This window comes from Pagrus major, chromosome 2 (genome assembly GCF_040436345.1).
Source record: "Pagrus major chromosome 2, Pma_NU_1.0".
Classification (NCBI taxonomy): domain Eukaryota; kingdom Metazoa; phylum Chordata; class Actinopteri; order Spariformes; family Sparidae; genus Pagrus; species Pagrus major.
In genome coordinates, this window is record NC_133216.1 from 33,828,166 (window position 1) to 33,854,316 (window position 26,151).

Here is a 26,151-nt window from a genome sequence, read left to right on the forward strand (position 1 = left end):
ATTTCTTTGTGAAGGACTCTGGTAGGATTTTCTGCGATAGTCCAAAAGATGGGTCTTTATGCACGTTCTTGAGTGGCTATTCTCAGCGCATCTCTCCACTAACAGATAGCAACAGTAGCTAACGTTACTTTAGGAATGGAATCCACTAATATAAACTACCGGCTTCCAGCATAACACAGAAGCTCCAAAGAGCCCCTTTAAACTATACAGGATACTGAAAAGGTAAATAACTTTAGGGTTGAATAAGCATTTTCGAAGACATGGCTGCAGAGTACCAATATTGTGGCGGCACTGACGCACAAGATTCAACCATACGATAATGGACTGAACAAAATGCAGTCTGGTTACGACTGTAAATGTATTTTATTCTATTGAGTGGGGTAAGTAAATAAAAATGTCAGACACATCTTTTGCTTCAGGTTAACTTTTGTAAGGTAGGAATTGGAATCACAGGAATCATACCATAACAGAGTCCATCAACATGTGAACATATTGTTTCTACCATTTACAGCTCAACTTTGGAGCAAAATATACAATATTTATTTACAAAAGAAAAACTAAATCAGTACATTGTTTGTCCCTTTAAGGCATTCACATGGTCAACAAGGCTGTTGACATTTTTCAAGGCAGATGGAAACAGCAAAGTGGATGCATCAGAAAACGTTTCCCTTTTTTGTTTTATCGGAATGCCCTCTGAAGATCTGAGAACAAAAGTGTGAGTGTAAATGGAAAGACATGAACTGAATACACACAGCAGCAAAACACAAATCCAGTCTTCTAAAACAATCACCATCATTTATTTACAATATATTAAACTGTAATGCAAAATTTATAACAAGTGGTCAATTTGTTCAATAATGAAAATAAACATTAACTATTTTCAAAGCTAGCATGAATCATACACATATTTATATATAAATACGGTGTGCAGTAAGCATTATTATGCCTGCTCTTTTGCTTTTTTTCTGTTGAAGCCAGACACTTGTATCAGAGTCAATGAGATAAAAACACATTTCCACACTTGTGTTAACTGCATAGAGAATAAAAATGAAGACAACAGTCTACAAAAAGCATGTCTAATAGAACCACACCCAACTTCTCCCACAATGAAGAACATCCACTTATTTATTTCAGCCCCAAATGCCATGCCAAGCTCTTCTGGACTTTAAATGGCTTTCAAAGATATCTTGATGCTAATACCAGACAAATGACTTTAGAGTATGATGTAACACTTAAACAACAATGAAAATGCAGGTTCTATTTTTCTTGCTGTTTACATGATTTCACAGTATTGGTTATACAGGCTGTAGAGTGTCCAGTTAATGAAGTTACAGTTATAGTACCCAATGAGGCTTTAAAGAACAAGGATGGGGATATTCTATTTTTATCAAAATTCATGAATCCATTTATCCAAGGAAAGATCAGTTCATTCCAATGGAATCACTGCCATCAGCTGATCTGCTGGCAGGACTCACATTTAACTTTGGTAAACTTTGAGACTCAAATTTGCCCCATTGACCTTGAAGGGAACAGAGAATGCCCTGTTGCCTTATCCGTCAACTAGGCTAATGTAATTCTTGCTAGAGCAAAACAGAGAAAACTAGCTAGCAATGCTGAACGAATAATCATGACACTCAACCCTCTGAGAAGTCCACCAGTCGCATAGCAATAATGTTAGCCTTGTTACTTAAGCGAGGCAGCAGAGGCACAGTGATTATACAGAACATTAAAACTTTTTAGGACAGGACATAACTTGTGTTGGTTTTAATTTGTTTGAATTACAAACGTGGCATATTAGATTTTATATAACTTTGCTTTACTGGAGTAAACTTATGTGACCAAGCTAGCTAAGAAGCTAACACTGACTAGCAACAGCGTGTGCCCAATGTGTTACAAACTACAGTGGCCAGAAATTTAGAAAATTCCTGAACGATTTTTTTTCCCAATAATATACTTGTAAATGTTTTACAGTTCCCATGAAGTTAAACTTGATGTTTAAGTGTTTTTGTCACATATGTTGTTCCATATCTCACCTGCCTTACACATTACTTTACAAAAACAGAAACTTTGGGTGAAACTTAATCAAATTTATGGAGAAAGAATTTTCTGCTGCCTTGCTGCCTCAACTCTGGAATATTAGCTTTACTTGTCGCTGAAGTAACTTCTTCTAACTACTGATGACCAACAGCCTCCCAAGCCTCCAAGAATGACGGAGTCCAGCTATATTACTGAGATGATTCACAGAGTTCCTGATGGACAACTACATTGGTAGCTTTGTTGCTGTACACGTTAAGTAACTGCTTCCAAATGTAGCTGCCGTGAGGTAGTTAGCTCGGCTAGACATGCAGCTGAGTTATTTACTGACTCAGCTCCAGGGTGTCAGAAGCCCAACCCAACAAGAAAACCACCTCAATACTGTATTCAGTGTCATAGATCTGGCCTCTGTCTTCTTGGAGGTTGCACTGTCCAGCTGTGTTCAGTCCAGCCAGAGTTGGAGGACTGCTAGCTGCATGGCGATGGTGGAGATGCATATTCAGCACTATTGGCTACTGTAGTCCTTTATAGCTGCTTCTTCTTACAAATGGGTTCAGGCCTAAGAGCTGAGATGACAACTAGCCAGATCCATTTGCTGAAGCAGACCAACAGATGTGGCTGGAAGCTCAAAAAACCTCGTTAAATGGACCTTTGAGCATAGGTTATTTTGTTACACATTATTATTATTCTCAAAGGTCAACAAAGGTCCCAAAGGTCTTTCCATGTGATTTACACCAGCTTTTTCCTTTAACATGCTAGTTGAGGATACCATCTGCTCATTGGTTTTTGTGAGAAACCAACAAATGCCTGGTGCCCAAAGTCAAGTACATTCTTTACTTCGGAAAAGAAGAGAACATAAAACTTAAAACAAAACACAGGCGGCATGTGAACGTCGAGATCTAAAGTCTCTTCATCATTAAAGAATTCTGGCAAATAATTCAAATCAAGTCGTAATAAAATAAGACAAGGCATTTCAAAGAGGTAATCTCAAACCTTGTGGAAATGAATTTGCTTGACGCCTGTTCTCTGAACAACAAATCTGTCAAACATTATAAACATAAGATTCAAATGCTTCGCTTTCATGATGGAGTAGTAAGTGATGCTAACCTCTACCCCTGTCAGGAGATCATTTTCCAGCAAAAAGCAGAAAGAATTTCTAAGGCAAAGAAAAAGCGAACAGATGTGGATGAGAGAGTCTTCAGTGTACAGCGCAGCAGTTCATGAAATGGAGAAGCCAGCTGTAGAGGAGTCCACTTAAATCAAATGGCACTTTACCCAAAAAGGATAGAAGAGAAGAAAGCTTTGACTTTTCCCAGGACTCTTCATAAATTGGCAATAAGTAAAACATTGTGCACACATACTTGGACAAGGGCTTTTTGGCAATACATTGTACTATGGTAATACATACTACTGTGGTGTACTATATGTAAAGAAGAGAGGAAGAGTAACAGAGACAAGAGAAAAAAGTTATCGTTGCAACCTCAAGTTCTTTGGCTCAGTTAAAACCATGATGATTAGAGTTTAACAGGATGGCTGCTCAAGCCAAGCAACTGCTGCTTACATGCACCCAGCAAAGTGGAGTCGGTAATAACAAAGCTGCTGTGTGTGCAGTGAGGTTAGACTGATGAGTGCCAAATCAAGCAGACCATGAGGTTTCCAGAAAAACAATCCTATGAGGATCTGTCATAGGAACAACTCAGTAACATCTACAGTATTTGATTGACTGTGTTTTGATGCAGGGTTGTGAGTGTTTAAGTGAATAGTTGTGTCAGACTAACCACTCTGTGGGTCAACATTGCATGCAAGACGAACAGTTGAATGAGGGTGCGTTTCAGATGGTGAGTGCTGGCAGCGAGGACTACGATGTGGTCTCATAAGGTCTGTCCTCGCCGTCTTTCATATGGCTGCTATATCTGTATCGAGAGGAGTAAGAGCCCTGGTTTGACCCGCCTTCTTTTTTTTCTTCTTCCTCCTCCTCTTCATCAGAAATATCGAAGCAGTAACGTCTTCGGCCAGGGGGGCTAGAGCAGGAAAGAACAAGGACAAGCCAATGTTATTATTGAAAAACAAAGAGCGGAGAATAGTACGGTGTGACGGAGAGCTCAAGACATGTTAAAAAAATACAAGCAAAGGCAGAAATCATCATTTTGACAACATATTTTTGAGTTTAGAAAAAAAAATGTAGCATAAAATAATTTAATTTCATAAAATGTGTTATGGGAAAAATATTTAAATACAAACTCACAGGTTGGCAGGTAATTTTCTGAATGACTTACCAAACAACTGAAACAATTTACTTACAGAGAAAGGTTGATACACCATGGAAGAATGACACTACTGCTTTAATCTGTACGCTGAGAAGCATTTCAGTTGGTGAGGGAGGAAGAAATCCTAGACCATTTTTTATTTTTAAGTGTTGAGGTTAATAGAAGAGACCTTCAGAATAAATCAAGGTTTCTTTTGTTACTTTGCACTCAATGACATTGTTTTTCTCAAACCTCAAAGATTGCTATGATGATTGCCTTCCATCCAGTGAGTTTGTACTGTCAAAATTCTTCCTGGGTTCATGAGCATAAACCCTTTGGTAACTGTGACTTGGCCATTCAAAGACTGTGATACATAGTGGTCCTGGATCAAAGCAGAAACATACTTCAAATTCAGTAAAAAGAAAATATAAGCAAACAGAGAAACACTGCAGGTCATATACAACAATGTGACACTAAAAGCATACCCAAACAAGCCACACAATAAACTTGAAAATTGAAAACTAGTTTAAAGGCTCTTATTGAGTAATTTTGGTGTTATTTGATATATTAGAGCACCCAGCATTAGTCTTGTAATACTAGTTCATCCGTTTTTAGGCCTGGTTCACACATGCACTGGTATTTCTGAAAATGGGGTTCTAATACGTAATGACCTCTGTTCAGGAGACAGTTTTAGCACTGTTTCAGAAAAAATCCATACTAAGGTCAATTAAGTGAACTTGGATGTGTGCGTCATTGCTTCCAAAAATGTTTAACAGAGTTTCAGAATATCGTCACCCTGGAAGGAGTTTTCCATCAGGTCTATTTCCAGAGACCTAAAACACTGTTTACAAGTGTAACTTGGAAAGAAATACATTTTCAGAAATACCTGTACACATGTGGATAGGGCCTTATAGTCCACGATAATACTCTGTTTTACAACACTTTATTGTTTACTACTTGCAGTGTCAGTGTTTCTGTATTTGCTGATGTTTGTCTAATTGTCAATGTAAATATTTGCTACATTTGACATGAGGTTTTCATCATTTGCTTGAGTTTTGTCTATTTTCTTGCCAGTTCTTGTGTTAGAGCATGTTGAGCTCTCTTCACCACAGAGGAGCTTTATATCTAGCCATGTTGCATCAAGTGGAAACAAGATCTCATGCAATGTGGTGCCACGCCAGCATGCTTAACTGTAATGATGGTACTGAAGTACCATATCCAAGCCATTGAAATAACAAATACAAAGCATCATGACAGATGCAATTCCATCCTCTTCCAGAGTCATCAAGTGAATTAGTGTACTGAAAATTAAACAAATGCTTACCAATATCTAAACATGATTGAATTCTCTTTTTTAAACATCATCTCAAATATTCCAATTGAACTCTCAAGAAAAAAATAAATTCAGTATGTATAATGTCTAGCCTAGCCTTTTCACATTATTTAATATTCAAACTGCTTAAATATTGCAAACTGGGGGTTAATTACTGTCAACTGTGCATCTCAAATGAATTTGCAAGTTGGTGTTAATCAATGCTCATGGTCTAATTATGCTTGCCGTTTTGGGGCTGGAAGGAAAATGTATTATGGCCTCTCTGTGAAGTGTAGTTGACTCTCGTTAATTTTTACCTTTCTGGGGCTATAAATCAATATGACATCTCAGAAGTAATTAAAGGCTAAGTTAACATCCATGTTGAGTGCCCCATTTCACCAAGTACTCTTCCTGGTGTGATAAAATTCACAACACACCAAAGACTTTCCTGCTCACTTCTGTTTGGCTTGACACTGTGAACGTGTAGTAGTAAACATCAAAAAAATTGTTAGCATGCCTACAAAGCAATCATCAAGGACGCAACTCGTAAAATAGACTCCTAAAGTGTTAGTCTACTCACAATCCGACTGAATAGAGCAAATTTAATATGCTGACTGATGAGAGTGAAAATGTCTTTGATTAGTTAGGTCACACCATGCTTCAAAAACACTTTCTCTGGTAAGTTCGTATCAGGCAACCTACTGCCTGCCTCAGTCACTGTCCGGCCGGTACAGGTACTTCATCATCAGACTGTCCACCTTCTTCTTCCTTTTCTTATCATCCTTTTTACTAAGGGGTTGGCTTTCAATCTGTGGCCTCGCTTCTTCTTCTGGGCTGGACACCTTTCGAACTGGGGCCCTCTTCACACTGCTGGAGCTTCGGTAAGAAATAGTAGAGGCACCGGAGCTTGATTCTGACCCAGAGTCTGACTCAGAATCTGAAGATGATGATGAGGAAGAAGAAGAAGATTGATCCTTCTTTTTGGACTTTTTCTTGGACTTCTTGGACCTCCTCTTGGAACTGCTCCTGTGACGGTCATTTCCTGAGCTGTCAGACTCAGAGCTGTGGCTCCTCTTCTTTTTCTTGCTCTTGCTTTTACTGTGGTGGCGACTGCTACAGCTGCTGGCACTGCGGGACGATCTCATGCAGTCCACAGCAGATGCAGAGCGTCTGAGACTGCTGGCAAGGCGAGAACTTTCCTGATTACGCGCTTTGTTGTCATCTTCATCATTCTTCATTTTTTCTTCTTCACCCTCAGAGTTCTCCAAGCTCCTGCGTTTGAATTTGATAGGCTTGAAACTCAGCACCTCATTGATGGCTTTCTCTAGATCAGGGTCGAGGTAGTTGCGATGACAGACTGTTTTGATGTCCCAGTTATCCACTGGGTCATTATCAGCAGTTGATGATCTGGCCTGCGGTGGTGGCATGGAGATACTGCGGCCAGTGGATGAGTGAGGACTGTATGCTGACCTCTCAGTGAAGGCCACGCTTCGACTATCATCTATATCAATGTCAAACTCGCTCAGGCGGCAGCTGCGTGCCAGCGACATATGGGAATCAGCTTGGCTAACACTTCCAGGACTGCGACCCCCAGACCGTCTACTAAAGCAAGGGCTACTGGGACTGCTGCCATACAGTGACCGCCCACCTCGGCCCTCATCTAAGCGCGAGGTGTATCTGCGTCCACGTGGGCTTGACAAACCTAAGCTGATGGTAGACTTGGTATCATTCTCTGGGCTTAAACCGACACGTGTGGAGGCCCGACTTGGTGCAGTGAATGAAATGGTTGATTCTTTGTCAAAGTCACCCCAGCGGCTGTCCATGCCTTTCCTGGCTCTGCTGTTGGCCTCTGAATAGGCCTGGGACACAACTGATTCTGTGTCATTCATTTCATCCCCTGCCTGTGACTTCCTCCTTGAGCTTACTGAGAAGGTGTCATCCTTAAGATCTGAGGTTTTGGGTTTAGTCTTATGTAAGGTTTCATTTTCTAACTTGGCACTCTCCTTGAGGGCACTGAAGAGGGCATCCCCTTTAGAGTCAAGGTTGGATCGTTTTCTGTAGCTGAGGGAGCTCATCACTGACATTGGCCTGCTCGACTCTACCTCTTTGCCCTCTTTATTAGGCTCTTTCCATTCCTTACCCTCCTTCCAATCGTTCCCTTCCTTTGCGTCTACATTTAAAGCAAATCTAGAAAGTAACAAGAATGGAAAGAACAAAGGAATGAAGACAGTGGGAGAGAAAATGACAAAGATGAGATTTGGGTCAAGTGAAGGTGAGTGAAGGAAGAGTATAAGAAACAAATCAATCAAACTTGACAAATCATATAAACAGAAATGTGATGAGAAATGTAACAGCAGAAAAAGAGTGCAAATGGAGAACTGACTAGGGACTAACAAGGGTTTTTACTGCATTGAAATGTCAAGACAGCCACCGACATTATTGTATTGTCCACCAAGGACAAATAAAGGCCACAGTAATTATGAGAAAATCTTAACCAGTAATTCTCGGCAAACCCACTCCAAAAAATGTAAATGTTTTGTGGGGTTATGGCCAGACAATAATAAAAAAAAACATACAAGTTTCAAAATGAATTAAAACTTGAAAGGCTATCTTTGAGTTCTAGCTGTGAAATATCTGTTACTTGACTGTTGGTGATTAAAGTTGTTGAAATCTACAAAATACCTAAATAGATTTGATAAAAGGATTTGAATTTGGTAGTACATTTGCTACTGGATTCAGAGTCAATCAAATGTTTTTCAGACCCAATCATAGCACCTGACTACTATTCTACAAAGAACAGACGGACTGGATTCACTTAGGAAAGAGGATTCATAACATTTGGACAGAAGACAGAGTATGTCGTACTTGTTGCAGTCATTGGGTTTATATCCAGCAAAACGAATATATGTACTTTCATAGAAACAAAATAAATGCTAGCAACAACAGAATATTTCAGTAGCATTATTTGAGTAAACTGGCTGGAAATGTTTCCCATACGAAAGTTTAAAGGTAAATTTCCAATGGAGTTGTATCTGTGTTCCTTGGCAATTAAAGTCCTAGGCAATTAAAGACAATTGAACTCTAAACTACTACTACAAGGGGGGTTGTTGGCCAGCTCTGTGAATCAGTTAATGTGTGTCTAAGGGGACAAGCTGCTAAGAGAGATTTAAAAACTCCAAAAGTTTTTAAGTTGGGAGTGGCTCAGCTGAGGGAGAGAAGTTAAATCTTCTGGTGAGGAGACAAATCTGGGGTAATCGAAGCTGTCAGCTTGCAGACACATTCATTTATTTCAGCGAGCAGCTCAGGTAGACTACACCAGCTGGCCATTGGGCATGTCGATAAATCTACCATGGAGACGGTTTGTTTTTGTGGAAAAAAAAGGCCCATCTTCACCAAGGGGGTGACAATGAAGACAAAGCAGCTTGAAAATACATTTAAGTAACAGCAGTTCCGTCATTTCCGCAAAGATTTCTGCTCTGCTTTATTTCTGCTGGATCAGATCACATAAACCATTTCATCTAGACAGGCCAAAAGCAGTTAAATTTCTAGGTAGGTAGACTTCTGACGTGATAGTAACAGCAGCTGCCTTTGTACTGACCTGGAGCTCTTGAGGCTGCCGTCATCTGAGAGGTTCTTTGCAGAACCTTTGCTTTTTGACAGCCAAGATTTCACACCATCCACACGATCCTCCACCTCAGAGTCCGTGTCTGAATCCCCCTGACTGGGGGTCAGAGACAGGGAAAGAAGTCAGAGGAAGCGAAGGAGAGATGAGATTGCAAATGAGGTTATGAATAAAGAAAAGAGAGAAAAGGCCAGATATAACCATTCGGAGAGGAGAAAATATGGTGAAAGAAATGTTAGTGTGCAAGGAGAGTCAACACTGGTAGAAACATTTCTGTAATTCTCTCTAGCTGTGGAACCAGAGAATGAAGAACAGGCTACAACTGTTAGTGTAGAAGCAAAGAGGGATTGTGGCATTTATTCTGTATAAGAGACAGCGCATGCAGTCAGCTCAAAGAGCCCCTGTAAACACACAAACATGCCTGCAAGAGGTTATACAGTATCACACAGCAACTTGTCACTGTTGTCAATATTAGGTGAGTGCTATCACGGTCCAGCAGTTAGCTGGCACTGAGGCATCAAACAAACATTCTACCTTTACTTTTCCAAAGTGACTTCAGAGCTCAAGTAGCACCATGACAGGAAGAAAACACAACGGCTAAGCTTAAATTACAGGAACTCTGTTCTTTTACAGTCTGGCTTTTAGTTTCACGTTTTTCACCATTACTCCTGTTAGGTATGATCAATTTTACACATCACATGCATTGCTGAGATCTGGCAAAGAAGCAACTCGGCTGGACGTTCATTGACACAGCACACGAATCACCACTTAAGCTGACTGGTTTTAAGACCACAGTTCTTCTTTGTTATCTAAACTACTTGTTAGAAAGTGAAGAGGAAATATGAATTGTGCTTTAGGTAATAAAAATAAGTGGTTTGGTTGATTTGGTTAAACTGACAATGCGTCCAATACCTGCCAAGTTGTCTGATCATTCATGCTGAATGTTCATAAAGGGGTGCAAAGGGGTTCTACAATGATTTAGTATTGCAATTCCAAAAAGAGGTGTGTGGGGGTGGGAGGGATTTAGAAAAATTCAAAATCAAAGCAGAAGATGCATATCCTCCAGATATCTTCACATCTCAATATCTGAAATCACCCTTCCTCTATTGTAACTTAATTACAGTTTGAAATGCAGGTTTTCTGTTAGAATTTGTTGGCTCCAAGCTCAAACTAAAGGGGGAAGTCCACCAGTTTTACACATCAAGGTCTGGGAAGTACTAATTTATATGTGAAAAGGTTGTACCCTTTTGCATCAGTGTTGTTTACATCTGAAGACAACAGAAAAGACTGGGAGTGTGGAACCTCTGACCAAACTTTTAGCAGTCCAGTTTGTGGCACCAGGTTTTCACTAGGAAGAGAAATTCACTGATTAGGGGCCCTGACACACCAGGCCATCGGGGCTGTCGATGTCCATGCGTCTGTGGCCCTAGTTTGAGCGGTGTGTCCCACACCTTTGGTGGCAGTTTTCTGGAGGACTAATCATTTTGAATCTGCAGCGGAGCCCGTTGGTGAGAAAAGTCACACTGATTGGGATTTCATTGAGCAAATAAGTGCAAGGTAGAGCAACTTGTAACATTTTATCAGACACATTCTGAGTGGCTATATAAGAGAAAGTGGTGTGGAAAAAACTGTTTTATTTTAACGGTTGAAGTCAGTCCGCAGTCCTGAGTCTTCTGGTTCCCCTTTTTGAATGACAAATACAGACTACTGCCCCCTGGTGTGGTATGAAGAGGTATTTTCTCTTATACAGGAGCAGAACGTCTGTGCTGGTTGGCCTTTGGCTGTAATCACTGTGGTGTGTTCAAGTGCAGCTTTTTGGCTGAGACACAGGCAACATTAGGGGACGCACCAGTCAGCCTTCGTCACAGCTAGTTCTTGATGTTGATTATGTGTGTCTAAACATTAAAAAAGACGATACCTCTGGTCCTGCTGCATCGATTTGGATTCTTTTTAAACTTTCCATTGCAAGTCCAACAGTATTTTGGAATGCATTGCTAAATCCATGGAGTACTCTATTAATACGGCTCTTTCAGAGTCACAGAGGAGACTGTACAACTGAGATAGTCGCAATACACAAACAAATAAATCTCAAATGCTATGGCCTCAGTGTAGTTTACTATTTTCCTTTTCTTAAGATGATGCATTTCAGCAAAGACGCCGTTATTAGAGTACCAAAAGACTGGCATCCTCCTCCTTTGACAGAAAACAGAAACTCAACCCCTGCTGGTGTGTGGTGGATACAGCTGAAATGAGTATCTGGTACAGATATTGTACTTTAAGTAAAAGTATTATCTGCGTAAAATGCGTCAATATCTGTACTATTGATGAAGTAAAATCCTCATCGGGTACCTGAATGAAGTTTAATAATTTAAATTTACCAAAAGCTTGTTCTGTTAAAAGCTCTCTTACTCTCAGGATAGAAATTTGATCTAAAGCTCAGTTCTAAGGCTGTTCTGTAAGTAGTTTTCTAGTAAATAAATAATAATATAGCAACTTCTGATTGGCCCATATCAATTTAAGGCTGAAATGAATAACTTCTGGTTAGTCCCTCCTACTTCTTGAGTACAGATAAAGATTATTTAATTGGTTGAACAGATACAGATAACGGTGTACCTGCTCATCCTGAATAACGTAGGTACTACTCTAATTACCATATGGAAAGATGATATACAATGGACACTTGTCATCAAAGTAATACCAAAGTACATAGTTATTTAAGCTTTTCTTCTAGGCTGTTTGAAAGACATATTAAGGCATCCTTCATAATTTTGGTCCCCTCAAGTTTACCTTGTACTCTGAAGATGTTTTGGTTCATAAGTCTTTTTTCAATAACAGCTTTAAATTATGTTGAAGTTGTGCGCCCACATTTTAACTTTGCATTCAGAAATGTGTTGTATTTAATGTTGTTTCACAATGGGATTTGATGTAACATAATAATGATGTATGATGTAACACATCATAATGAGGTTCTGATTGTTTTGTTTTTTTTTGTTTTTTTTGCTCAAATGCATAACCATCAGAGAATAAAACTGGAAAACCACTATCTCAGTTCATAAGTTTTTCTAGCTTTAGCAGAGCAACAAATTCACTCAGAGTAAGTGCTCCTGGCTTGTACTGTTGTAGCAAACTGAATAGTAAATGGACTTTGACATGTGAAAGCTGTGTCCCTTTGACTGTGAAGATCTCTGTTGTCAGAGGGCAGCAGGACTTGAATTTAAGACAAAATCTCTTATACTGTATCACTTATTTGTTGCTTCATTATTTCATTAGTTTTAACAACCTTCATCATGAAGATCAGACTGAAATCACATTCACCAGATTAAAAGTGGGAAAATGTATACGCTATCTGTTTAAAATCTATAAATGTACCCCAACCACTCACTTAGTCAAGATGGCAGAAACTAAACTAAAACAAAAAAAACCTAATGTTAAAAAAAGATGATTTCTCTTTGAATTGCACAGCAGAGAGGCAGAACATTTCCAGATTTACCTTTCATCTGGTAATTATTTTCATCACCAGTCCTGCACACACACGCAGTCATATGCATACACTCATAATTTCAGTTCTTGACAGATTGATTTGGTACGCAGCTGGGCACTGCACTGTTTTTCCTCTCAATTATCATTAGACGTTCACAAACCACTGCGAGCCATGGAGTAAAATAGAGGGCTTGTCATAAAATTTGACACGGATGAAAAGAGCGCAACACTCATTAAGTGCTGTCAAAGCCCAGTGCTTGTGTGGCGCTGTGAAATTAAGTTGTTACAGCTTAATAGTCCTATAGAGACATCAGGGGGGTGGCTCAACATCTCTGCATCTGTTTCAGAGCCTCCCATCTTGTTGAGGAAGACAGAGAAAAATATACTTTTCTCCAGCACACAGAGCTCTGAGAGGCCCACTACCACCTATAATTAAAATCATTAGCAGTTAGAGACAAAAGCTCTGTGGATTTCAAAGGGGAAATTTCAAATAATGGCTTGCCCAGTGAGATCTAAATGCATAGCCTACTAGCTTTTATGGAATACAATAACCTTGCACTGCATTCAAACCAAAAATGAGGAGGAAGGAGTGGGCAGAAGGGCGGGGGCAACTGACTCTTAAGCTGTAAATAGCTTTGCAGAACATGCTTCGACTATTAGACAACCAGGGGATTTGCTACTGCCTACTGTTATGATGACAGAGCAGCCAAGTGTCTTTGTCTTTCGCACTGTGGACACTCAACGAGGGGAGAGGTAGGAGAATCTCAAGTCCAGACAAGTTTTTTTACCGGAACTTTTAAGAGTTGAAACTTTCAAATTAAATCAAATCCAGCTGTATTATTACATGAAATCATTTTATCACATGCAATCATACACAGTACAATGTATAGTGGAATTCAGTCTTTGCATTTAATCCTATCCCTAGCTCCAGAAACAAGGGGCAGCCTTTGTGCAGCATCCAGGGACCAACTCCAGTTCCAGGTCAAGTTCTGACAAGAGAATTAACCTAATATACAATACAATAATTTGTCTTTGCCAGGATAAATGTGCTGGTCAGGTTTTGGTGAGTGAAATCTTCCCTACAGCTCTCTTAATTAAGTCTTTTAACATTTGTCTCTTTGAGAAAATGGAAATGAGTAAATTCAGTGTAGTCAAGGTTTTTTTGTTTTTTTTTTAACCTTGTACCCATCGTGACACTGCTGAGTTTCTTATAACTAACAGCAGTAAGTGCTCAAAATTACAGTTAAGCTTGTGGAACACAGCTCTTTCTCTAGGCACGGTTATGCCTATACGTTTTTGAGGAATCGTAATCACCGTCACTGTGGATGGTGGGTGTACACAGCAACATCAGGCTTTGCATCCTGCATCCCACATGTGATTAGGTTTAGGCTACTAAACACTTTGCCTTTCCATAACCATGAAAACATTTATCAAGCTTTAGTTGCCATGAGCAGATCTTGCCATTTTGCAACTTCACCAATATGTTCATTCAAAACTGTTGAAAAAAATGTAATCAGGGCTGCATTATGTGTCATTTAGAGTGTATTTGCTGTTGCCAGTTAGTTGTATGTGAATATGCTTTCTATTATATGAGGCAGGTTTGGATACAGATTCAAGCTTCAGGTACAACTCCAGTTAAAAAACCATTAGGACAATAATTTGTATGTGATTACAGCATATTTTAGGTTAGAACAGAGACAGATTTGAAGGTGTAATGGTGCATTCTATTTGAACTGGGAAGTTGGAATTTCCGAGTTTCAAGTCAGCAATTTCAACTAGAATGCCCCCTGAAGTCCAATTCTTGACTCGGAAAGTTGGACGTACTTCATCAATCCTGCCTTCATAACCCAAGTTCGTTGCTTTGCACATCAACAGCTGTGACAGTAGAATATACTGTTTATTAGCACTTTTTGTGTCTCATGAAATTAGTCTTACACACAGCAGTGTCAAACTTCTATCTGTGGACAGGGCCGGACTGGCCATAGGGAGACCGGGAGTATTCCCGAAGCGCCGGCCTATGATCCTATGATTGGCCTGCTGGCCTGCGTCTCTCTCTCTCTGTGTGTGTGTAGCGAGCGGACCGGGAGAGGAGACGAGGCTTCGTCGATGAGGGACCCCAACCCGGGTAAAAAAAAGAGGAAAGGCGGTGCCGAGAGGGAGAGAGAGAAAAAAAGAAAGGCGCTGGAGGATGACGTGGCCAAATGCCTAAAATTGACTAATTTACACAGTAAATATGTAGCCTACTAGGCCCTGGCCTTGAAATTAAAATAAGGATTGGGATTTTAAAATCACTGATTTACAAGCCACTTTTTTTTTTCTTTACTGCTTCTGAAATGATTTATTTGTGCAACAAATGGGATATAATCATTCCATTATTATGTATAGGAATACAAGGGCAAATCAAGTGAGACATAGGCTACACTATCTTACTGTATGAACTATAGTGTATGGAAAAACACTGTAAGCACATGTTTGCTATTCAAAGGTGGTGATGGTGATGACATCAGTCCTGCTGGTGCTTCAGGAGAAGCCAGTGCAGAGCAGTTGGCAGAAGGTACAGAATCATTTCTACAGTAGAGCAACAACATGCAACAAGTTGCAGACATATGAACACCACCAGGCACTGCCATTTGACATAAATGGCTCTCATTTGTAATAGCTGTCTTGGCACTACAGCATTATTCTATTAAGCGCTAGTGTTGTTGAATTTTGCTGTCTGTTGCTGACTTTCTGTTATGTATCCCAGCCCAAACATGAAAGCTATGTATTCCAACCTTAGATTTAGGTTGGGGTTCATTAGTATTCCCCGGTATGATAATTAGAGCCTATATAAAATATTAGTCAATATTATGTGATTGCTTATTAGGAACTCTGCTCTCGGACTGTATTATACATTGCATATATGTGTCTGTCAGTGCGTGCGTGCATGTGTTCTGTAAACGTGTTCGAAGGCTGTCCCCTCATAGCTGATTAATTGTTTGATTTGGACTTAGTTGTCTTTGTTTATTAGATTATATTGTAGGCTACACATAAAAAATATGTGCCAATGAGGCAGTTGATATTCTACATGACATGACTTTTTATGTATAGCTGTAACCTTGGCACTACTTATTATGTAAAACCTTTACTGTATTTACCAGCCCAAACATAAAAGTTACTGTATATTCCAACCTTAGATTGTACAATAGGTCCCATATGTGGACTTCTATTTGGAATGCACTGTGTGTGTGTGTGTGTGTGTGTGTGTGTGTGTGTGTGTGTGTGTGTGCGCGCATGTGCGTGCGTACCTGCGTACGTGCATGTGTGCCCATGCATGTAGGTGTGGGTGTGAACGTGCGTGTGTGGGCAAGGCCAGGGTGGCGTGGTTACATGACTGACTCCTGGCCTGAAAAAGTCTCCCAGTCCGGCCCTGTCTGTGGACATGATGTTCTGGTGTTTCTATGAGCAAATATCGTGTAATGTGTTGTTATCAACTTGTATTGCAGACAATGGCTAATGATGGCTAACCTGACTAGAACTGGTTTTCAGACTTTCAGACGCATTCAACTTGGGTATGACCTCATTTCTAGCTCTGACTTTTGACCTCCCAGGTAAATGGAACGCACCAGAAGTTTTGGTTTTAAATGAGACAATCTTAGAGAAAATGGTGCAGCCTCCAAACTGTATTGCTTTCATCCAATTAATCTCAGTAGTTATGCTTTGATTAAACTAATGTGTAAATTTTAACAAATGTATGAAATTTTGTCAAAATACAATGTGAATTTATGGTAGTGTTTTTTAATGAATGAATTTGTCAGTGTTTCTTTAAGTCTTCATCACATTTCCTTTTGGAACAGGTCAACCCTTTTTAACCATTTTTTACTTTGATCTTTTAGAAATTTTGTTACTTCCACAATTTTTTTATGTGCATAAAGACACCCATTTTCTTCCACAGTGGTAACAAAATGTTTAACATTTTCTACAAATTCTACCAATAGACATTTAATGAATTATGTGATGTTTATGAAAAGGGTAAAGATTTTATTCTTTTAAAAAGGGAAAACAGAAAAATAAAACAACAGTTAAAATAATGATCAGTTTCAAAGGTATTACAGTATGTAAATTGTTTCTCATGTTTCTTAAAACCTAAAAAAGAAGTTAGACAGTAACAGTGACTGAGTAAATGTTACTTTCACCCTCAAGCTGCAAAACTCAGACTGTCATTATTCTCCGAGACTTTATCAGTGTACAATTTTATGATGCGCTCAGAGAACACAGGGAGACCTCTGGTTTACAGCCAGCACCACAATGGTGGGCACTATATAATTGAGCACTTCACACATTGTGTCAACCACAATTTATGTCCTTGACCACCATACCATTAGTTAAGCCCTGCCAAAAGCCTGGGGGAAGCAAACAAACACAGTGCTGAGGAGACATTAATTGTCCGTGACATTCTTCCGCCATTGGTTGTACATCTCTGTTACACACTATTACATTCATCATTAGCTTCTATGGATCCTCCTGCTCTGCTGTGCTCAGCTTTGCTCCTGTGTGTCCCTGGGTCTTACAGACGCCTATGTTTATGCTCCAAATATATGAAACTGTCGACCCTGTGAAGTCCCGTGGCTTAAGAGCACAGGCAGGCATATGCATCCTTTCCAAGATCACCAGGAAACAGACGCTTGGAAAACTCCTCTCATCCACAGAGTCACATGAAAATGTGTTACTGTTATCTGTGCTGCAAAACTGCAACAAACAGTAAGTTCAGTGCGATGTGAATTGCACATATTCAAATAATCATGGTCTAGCTACACCAAAAACCAACAGAAGTTACAAAAAACATTCCTTTCTTATAGTCGAAAAACTGGCCGAAAGTGATTTCCAAATTTACTTAAAAAGACTAAAAGAAAGAAGGTCTTTGGAGTTACATAAGAAATGTTACTTTTTCCCCCAAGCCTCTGAGTAAGTTTGTTTGATTTACCCCTATTTACCCTTTTACCTACAGTATATACCTATAGTTGAAACAAACACAAACACTGACATGTGAAGGTACATTTTTAAGCTGTTTATTGTGCTGCAGAAGCTCTTTTTCTATACTGTTGCTGTACAGAGGAGCAGCCTTCTATTAAATATCGAATTGACAAAATCAAGAGGGACTTTTATGGAGTGAGGAAACAGACAATTAATTAAATTTTACTGCCACTTTGTTGGAGATGCTTGTTTAAATGTGAATCATTATTTTCTGGGTTAGTTTGTATTCATGTCATTTTGGTTTTGTATTGGTCAAACTAACACGCTTCACAAAATAAGTGTTAATGGATTTGTGTGTTTTTGTTTTGCTGTTTTGTGCAATTTTGTGCAATCATTTTCTTTTTAAAATCTGTAACCATCTGGTTATGATTTCCCTTTTGTTTTTATTATTTATTCATTTAAATGCAATTTTAAAATGTTCTTAGTGTCTTATTTCTAATGTGTTTCTATGTCGCTTTAAAGCACTTTGAATTGCCTTGAGTCTGAATGGTACTGTATAAATAAACTTGGCTTGTAAAAATCAAATATAGCTGTCTTGTTGATTTGCTGTCTAGCCTGCAAACTCACCATACGTTTTCCCTGGGTTGATGTTGCTAGCTCATTGAACAAGCTACTGTGCAATACAAGACATGTATATTATACTGTAGGTTAGGGGTTATTCAATAAACACTGATATGTGCTCAAAAGAGAACTCTGGCTACATAATTTACAGAGCAGAAATGTATGTTGTAGCAGAAAAAAACAATGTATTTTCAGCGATAATTTCATGTATTTTAGAAAAAGACTTAGCTACATGTATAGCTACATCATTTATATTAAATGAAAACTGAAATGCATGTTGATTTTTACTCAAATGTGGCAGTGTTTCAGCTCATTACAAATCAGAACACTTTGGTCTCTTCAACAAAATCCTGCACTTTCCAGCTGTGATGAATAATCCTCACTATCAGAAAACCAAACACTGACAGGGGACTGGATCGGCTGGGAGCCAGAGGTTACTACCATGTGTGTGCTACTTGTCTGGTGAGCAAGACAGCTATTTGTAAGACATTTGAGGGTTCTGCATTATTAAGTGCGAGTCAAAGATTGATGAGGATCACACTCTTTTTTCCTCCTGTCAGGAGGGCAGTCACCGCCGAGTCCCACTCACAACCAGCCCTAGAGTGGGTCGATGAAATATTAAGAGGGCCTGGGGAGTGAGAGGATGACTTGTTGCCGACGTGTCCAACACGATGCCCTCAGACCAAGACAAGGACGTAAACACAGCTGGGTACCCCTCAGCGACATAAGGGAGAACTGTGAGGAAGATCTAGGCCTCTAGGGGGATGACCAGAGAGATCATCGCACTTGTTCCTCTCAGTTTAAAGCTTTGCAAAGTGGTTAACCACACAGGGAATCTGAGTAGGGAAGCTTGTTTCATGCAGGGGCTCAAGTAACATATTGTCAGTGGTATTCATGCATATCAGCATGTGAGGGCATGCAGTCATGAGTGGAGTAAACTGGGGTTATGAGGGAATCTTTGAGCACTGTTGATGATGCATCATCCTTGAGCCTTTACACAACAAAGGAAAATCCCCCCTTGGATTTACTGCATCTCTGCCTCCTCCAGGGACCTTAGGCCTTTCTTCCTGTTTGAACTGTTGAACATGTGTGCATCTGGAACTGAGCCATTGGCCTTTGATTCTAAGGGCCTGACACAAAAGCTGATGTTAATAAAAAAAAAAAAAAAAAAGATTATAATCACAGGAATCAGAGCAAAGTCACTGAACAACAAAACTGGACCAGAGTGCCAGGTGCATTCCAAATATCTTTTCTATTTTTTCTGTCGGGGGGATTTTTCCTTTAAATATCAGCTCTTTTCTACAGTGTGACAGGAGTGATGGACTAACTGGACTGAAACTAAATCCAGGAAAAAACTCTGTGAGAAAAAATTCTCTCTCCACAATCAATGTCTAGACTTAACGTTCAAAGACTGTAGAATGCTGCATCATTTCCAGTGGACCAGAAATGGTCTAAAATAAAATAAAATAAATTTAAAAAGTTCCTCACGTTCTGTTCTGTCTTTTCTGATACTTTGTCACCATATCTTGCAAACTAGTCGTGATGATGATGGGTGGAGGGACAGACAAGAAATGAAAACAACAAAAGACAATAGAAGAAAAAACATGAAATAAGAATTATATAAAAAATAATACATCAAATGCCAATGATGCCTAAAAATATAATTTTATATATAATAACAATTATGGATGTCATAGCAGGCGTTATAATAAGTCAGTTTTCCCTTTGGCAAATTAACTGTACTGCATGCATTTTGTTTTTAGGGGCATTTACTCTGTATGGCATTTTATCCTGATCTTGTGTCCTGCATCAGAGTGGAAAAGCCTTACAGAGTGTATTCTAATGACTCACAGAGCTGTTTACTGCTACTGTAGGGAGAAGAATAATCAGTAAGGCTCAGCAGGCACCTCAGAGAGTGAATACATTTTCTTACATGGCGCCCCAGAGAGAATACAGGACGTTTTACTGGGTGTAAATAACACAGTCTGACTGTGTTGAAAAAGAACTACCTTTGGATCGCTTTATCATGAACCCTATGATCATTTTAGTGCAACTAACCGACTCCCTCGCTGTTTTATCCCTTCTGCTTTCTATCTCTGTGAAGCTGGGCCAGACATTAGCTGGGGTAACTGCCGTCTATAGGAGAGAGAAGGGCAATAGAGGTGCAATAAGAGTAATAAATTACCAGGTAATTCAATATCTAGGGCTTTGGTTGGATTGTTGAAATTATCATTGGTCATGTATAATAGTGGTGGTATGATACATGACAAGAAAAAACAAATCAACTCAACTTAAATAAGAAAATATGCCTCTTTGGTTTCTCTCAAAGAGTTAAATGTGGAAATGGATACCACATCTGTGGAGACTGGAAAAGGGGAAACAGCTAGACTGGCTCTGTCTAAAGGTGTTCAGAAAGACAGCTTGCATCACCTCGAAAGCTAATCTTCAATTAAAATGCTGTTTCTTGATCATTTAATCTCTATACAAACAGAAATGTAGAAATGACAAATTGTTATTTGTGAATTGAGAGTAGAACTATCTTTTTTTGGCAAGTAACATTTATGTATCTGCCCAGGACTTCTGACCAAACAGTTATGGCTATAGCATGGGTTGCCAGATACAGCTAGTGAGCACAGATTGTTGTGTGGTCTCTGTACAGGCATTGTTGAACCAGGCAACAGGATTTAAAATGAGGAGTGGTGACAAGTAGATGGTCTAAGAGTGTAGAGTGACAAGTATACATATAATGCACTACATAAAGTCAGATGGTGCAAAATACAGATGTTTGTATACTAAATCTAATGTCATAGTGTTGCTTTTTCAAAATGTGCGTAATTGCACAGAGCACAGGGAAAATGTGACAAATTCCTCAAATTCTCAGATATAAAAATATTCTTCTTGTTAATATCTGGAGTAGAAAATTCAAATTACATCCACTTGCTAGCTTTTTCAGGACCTCTCAACTGTATCTAATGGTCTTTAGCCAATGGGGTTAGCAATATCGTCACAATAACAACTGCGGGTTTATCACAATGACAACTTGAAAAAGCTAGTAAGTGGTGTTTGAGCTAAGATTTTTGGCACCCTTTGTGCACAGGTGCCCTTTAATATAATAAACATTGGGCTGTAAATGGTGTCTTTCTAGTGACTGAATTATTCCTTGGGCGAGTGTAAATATTTGCTATATACGTGGCTATTGGACTCCCTTCTCTTTGTTTACACTCTGTTTTGTATAAGTCCTCCACCTTCTGGGACTTCAGGAAGCTCCAAACCTGGGAGTTGATTTTTTTTTTATACCTGTTGATAAGGTCTTCATTATCATCACTCTCCATCTCGTCCTCGATGGCTGCCTGGAGGTCACCAATCCTTTTGAAAGCCAGCTTGAGGTCTGCCTGCAGGCTCTGATTAGCAGCCTCTAAGCTCTCAATATCCATTTCCTATTAATGACACAAGAGTCAGCTGATCAGGACCAATGGTTGATTTGTTCAATGTTGCTGATTTATTGTTGATGGATGCAGGCTCCTATAAAATGTCAGGAGTGTCTGACTTTACTGCTTGGTCAGTGACAATTGTTAGCAAGTTGTCTCATTAAAGTCAGTCACATCCTTACCAGCTCATGTTTCTTGCGGCTGGCCTCGGCTTCCTTTTTAGCAAGTTCACCCATCTCTTCTTTGACGTCGCGGATCTGTCTCTGCAGACGTTTGTTCTGCTCCTTCTCTCGATTCTCGCTGCTGCTGCGCTGGTCTCTTTCCTCCGTAAGCTTCTCTAGGTTCTCCTTAAGACGAGCTACAAGGCTCTGTGCAGTAAGAGAGAAAAGGTTCACCAACATAGTCAGTTTGATACTTTTACATAGGTTGTATGTGAGATAATGTAGAGCCAGCTGTATACAGAACAACAACAGAAGAGAACAACAAAGTCACTGAAAGAGCACATTACTGATTTGAATAAATCAGGAAAGTCACTTGGATCCATTTCAAATCAGTTACAGGTCCGTCAATCAACTGTGCAAACAGTTGTAAGTATAAAGTGCATGGCACAGTTGTGTTACTGCCACAATCAGGAAGAAAACGAAACTATCACCTGCTGCTGAGAGAAAATTGGTCAGGATGGTCAAGAGTCAACCAAAAACCACCAGAAGGCAAGTCTGTAATGAATTAGAAGCTGCTGGAAGACAGATGTCAGTGTCCACAGTCAAGTGTGTTTTACATCAATATGAGCTGAGAGGCTGCCAGGCAAGAAAGAAGCCCTTGCTCGAGAAGTGGTACCTTAAAGCTAAACAGAAGTTTGTTGCTGATCACATGAACAAATAAAAAACTTTGAGGAGGAAAACTCTGTGGTCACATGAAGCAAAAATGTAGTTGTTTGGCCACAACAAGCAGCAATATGTTTGGAGGAGAGAAGGTGAGGCCTTTAACCCTAAGAACACCATACCTACTGTCAGGCATGGTGCTGGTAGAGTATTACGCTGTGGGGCTGTTTTGCTGCCAGTGGATCTGGGCCAGAAGATTTGGCCCTGGGTGAAGTTGGGTGATCCAACAGTACAATAATCCCAAACACACATCCAAAGTGATAAAGGAAAGACTAAATCAGGTTAGAATTTAGGTTTTGGAATGGCCTTCCCAAAGTCTTGACTTGAACCCCATCGAGAACATGTGGACTGAAGAAACAAGTCTGTGCCAGGAAGCCAACAAATTTAGTTGAACTTCACCGATTCTGTCAAGAGGAGCGGTTAAAAATTCAGCCAGAGGACTACTAGAAGCTTGTGGATGGATATCAAAAGCACCCAACTGATTTTTTTTTAATTTTTTTGTGACAAAGTAGTTTGTGTTCCACTCATTTCATCACAGAAAAAGGAGAGCTGTAGAACTCATTGGAACTCAAGACTGCCATGATATACATGTTCTTTACTTTTGACCATGACTGTACATATAACTTGATCATAAATGTGTATCTGTCTGTATTCAGTCTGTGCATCAATGCCAGCAGCATACTTTATCAGTGAGTGAGCTTCTGCATTAGCAACCAGCTCCGTCCAAATTTCACATAGAGTGAAATAGAGTGGGTGTTATATGCCGCCTCATCACATCTGTATTGATTGAGCTCTGCTACCTCCAGCATTGATGAGTTGTAATACTCAGATCACCTGGAATATTCACACATTTCAGGTTTCTTTGCTGGGAAGAAGTCATAAAAAGCAAACCAAAAGGCAAAATGAGTCTAACATTTACATTTTCCAAATATACATCAAATGCATATTTCACCACAGGCAAGAAACCCAGATATTTTAAATAAATAAACATGTATAGATGAATATATTTGTTATGACTTTATAGGGTACAGTGCAGAGGGGGTGTCTCTGGCAGTGAGCTCATTGTACAGCTAGTAATTACTAAACCGAACCTGCAAAATATATCATTGGGTGGAACAGGATTTATATTTTCTCCCATGCAGATGGTAACCTCTATCCTTAACTTGTGCTTTTTGTCTCAGGCAAAATCTGAAAGTAATTTGAAAATGACAGAATAAGAAATGGTATTGCCAAATGAGAGTAACTTCAAGCTAGAGGAGAAAGTAAAGAAGGGATGGTTTTATCTAACTGGCAGTGGTCTGAAATTTCATGGAGCTGCAGTACATGTTTATGTGGTGCAGTTTATGTTTAGTTAATCATGACCTTTTATTGTTCTATTTCTGCAGCTGATCTTTGACCCCAGTACATTTCCACCACCCACCAGCACTCCTCCACCTGTCTTTAGCTCTCACCTCCAGGCGTTTGACCTGGGTCTTCTCAAACTCCAGCTTGGACTCCAGTTCACGGATCTTGGCCTCCTGCCGGCTGACGAGAGATTTCTCCACCATGGACTGCTCCTGGAAATCCAGCTGGCTCTGGAGGGCTTGCATCTAAGACAAAAACATATACATATTTATGCTACTATACTCATGAGTGGCACCCATTGGCTGGAATAAAATCTGAGCTTTTTGTCTCAATTCAGATCTTCTCATCCCAAAGAGCAGACAGTCCATGTGGAGTGCTGCAAAGCTCTGTCTTGGGTCCATTACTTTTCATTTTCATTTCAAATGCATAGTATTTTTCATTGCTATGCAGACGACATCCAACTCTTTACAGCTGTTAATCCTAATGAGCGGAGCCCCCTTTATTCCCTTAAAAACTTCACTCTGGCACATGTGTTTGCTGAACTACACTGTGCATACAATTTACTACACTACTTGAGCACATTACAGCACAAGAGTGAGTCTTTAGGTTCTCAATTCAACCACTCAAGACACGAGTTCATGTTTCGAGAATTAAATTCCCCTTTTCTGACTGAGGGAGCTAACCCCCTGCTGCATTTGGTTGCATTAAAAACCTTTAGCATCTTGGGTCACAATGACACATCGTAGAGCCCTAAAGTAAGGAGTCTAGGAAGCTGCACACCTTCAGTCGCATGTCAACATTTCTGTTTGTGTACGGATAAAACAAATAAGATTAGTGTTAATTAGTGAGGTCTAGAGTTGTCGGTATGCTTATTTCTAAACTTTGGTAGGGGCAATACTTTATGCTAAGCTGGCCTAACCACATCTTGACTTCAACTCTGTACTCCACTCAAAGGGATGAGGGTGGGGTCAATCTTCTCAACTCACTTGGAAAGATAGCAAATAAATAACAATTCTTTTGAGATAACAACATACATTGATGCGTTAGGAAATGTAGCTGATGTTAAAAAATTGAAAATATGGTACTTCAGAACGAAAGACTTTAAATTCCTCAAAGTAGGGTACAATATGATATTCATGACATTACAACTTTATAGTAGCACAAGACAACCTGTGAGGCTGGTAAAAAAAATGGAGAGCCTGGGGAGTGGTTGATGTTTTTCTGGCTAAAGAGAAGTTTCAAGATTTTCTCATGCTCTCAGTGGAGACAAATGATGTCTCAGATGGTGTCATAGTATGGAAGACTGCAGGGCTTGGATTATAATAAGATAACATATCCCTTGCACAGGTGGTCCCTTGTCATACTGGTGTAATATCCCCCTCTTTTTGGCTAAGTTTGATTTGTCAGGTACAGCTGTGGGGAAAATGATTCATGCAGCAGCAGTCATTATGAGGATGACAGCACTAACATTTTCAGCATTATTATTTGGCTGAGCTAGGAAACCAAGTTGGCCATCTGTATCACATACTGCCAGCGCCAATCCTGCTTGAATGACACATTAATTACATCAAGGCTTGTATTTGTCAAGAGACCAGTGAGTGCTAAGGCAAAGGAAATGGGCTACAGTGGTGCTTCACATTCATGCAAGTTTGTAAATGCAATTCTTCACTTGAACCTGCAGCAGAAAAAACCTTCTCCGTCAAGAGAGAGGCCCTGCATTATTAGGCTCAAACTGTCGTATAGCCATCATACATTTTTATTATTCAAGCTCTTTAGGCAACAATAACTAATTATAATCAATCAAAATGTAAAAACAATTAAAGGATGCCCATCTCTATTTCCCACACCCCAAAGCAACATATTCAGATTGTCATTAAAAAACACACACAAAATAAATAATTAATATCTAGTTTAAATTCAGAATCCTCATATTTAAGAAGCTGGAAAAAAAAAAAATAACAAAAAAAAACGTAAATAAATAAATATATTGCATGCATTAATTTACAAAATGTGACACTACCGTTTGTATAAAGGTCTAACAAACAGTTAGATTTGACTACTGGCATTCTACACCTGTATGTAAGATAAAAGTTATAGCTCAAAATATTAATATGGTGTTAATATACTGTAATACCGCTTTTCCATTAAAATTAGCAGGTCTACACAGGTTTTTCGGTCCAGTAACATTTGGAATGTCTAGAAGAGCAGCACGATTAAATTATTTTATCCC

At 39.5% G+C, this 26,151-nt stretch overlaps 1 protein-coding gene across 2 annotated transcripts in view; it reads right to left on the bottom strand.

The window, feature by feature from the left end:
• Window positions 1–775: 775 nt before the first annotated feature.
• The window catches only part of myo18ab (myosin XVIIIA b), a 210,286-nt gene continuing 184,910 nt past the window's right edge, over window positions 776–26,151 (bottom strand). The window contains exons 38-43 of one of the 2 annotated variants that reach the window (XM_073480333.1): window positions 24,029–24,166; window positions 21,879–22,064; window positions 21,566–21,705; window positions 19,757–19,801; window positions 9,191–9,313; window positions 4,063–7,779 (exon numbers count right to left, since the gene is read on the bottom strand). In XM_073480333.1, coding sequence (XP_073336434.1) covers window positions 6,303–7,779; window positions 9,191–9,313; window positions 19,757–19,801; window positions 21,566–21,705; window positions 21,879–22,064; window positions 24,029–24,166 — 2,109 coding nt within the window. In that variant the 3' untranslated portion in view covers window positions 4,063–6,302. The other variant, XM_073480324.1, reaches the window with a different exon arrangement.